This window comes from Chaetura pelagica, unplaced genomic scaffold (assembly GCF_000747805.2).
Source record: "Chaetura pelagica isolate M959 unplaced genomic scaffold, ChaPel_1.0 scaffold718, whole genome shotgun sequence".
Taxonomy (NCBI): domain Eukaryota; kingdom Metazoa; phylum Chordata; class Aves; order Apodiformes; family Apodidae; genus Chaetura; species Chaetura pelagica.
Window position 1 is genome coordinate 108,992 of NW_009954180.1, and position 591 is coordinate 109,582.

Here is a 591-nt window from a genome sequence, read left to right on the forward strand (position 1 = left end):
CTGGGGCTGTTCAGCTGGAGAGGAGGAGCCTGAGGGGGGGTCTCCTCAAGGCTGAGCAGGATCTGCAGGGGGTCAGCAGGGGGGGACCAGACTCTGCTCAGGGCTGCCCAGGGACAGGCCAAGGGGCCATGGGCACAAGCTGGAGCACAGGAGGGTCAAGCTCCCCAGGAGGAGGGACTTGTTGCCTGGGAGGGTGGCAGAGCCCTGGGCCAGGCTGCCCAGAGAGGCTGTGGAGGCTCCTTCTCTGGAGACACCCCAGCCCCTCTGGAGGCTCCTGTGGGACCTGCTGGGGGTGACCCTGCTCTGGGGGCTGGGAGGGGGGGTCTCCAGAGCTCCCTGCCAGTCCCACCACCCTGTGGCTCTGTAAGGACAGACTCTGGAGCTCAGAGCCCTCCTGGCCCTCCCACCCAGGACCCTGTGGCTGGGGCAGACCCCTCTGCTCCCCCAGGAGCTGCACTGACCGTGTCCCCAGCCCGGTAGGGTGTGGAGCCTTTTCCCCCCGCGATGCTGAATCCCAGGCCCTTCTCGTTGCGCATCAGGCAGGTGGAGAATCTCTGGCTGGGGGGTGTCCCCTCGGGCCTGTCCGGGGAG

At 68.0% G+C, this 591-nt stretch overlaps 1 protein-coding gene across 1 annotated transcript in view; it reads right to left on the bottom strand.

The window, feature by feature from the left end:
* LOC104393380 (protein scribble homolog) overlaps positions 1–591 on the bottom strand; it is a 92,214-nt gene that overhangs the window by 53,943 nt on the left and 37,680 nt on the right. Inside the window, 1 exon segment of the mRNA XM_010002861.1 lies at positions 462–554. Within this exon segment, the coding sequence (XP_010001163.1) occupies positions 462–554 (93 nt within the window).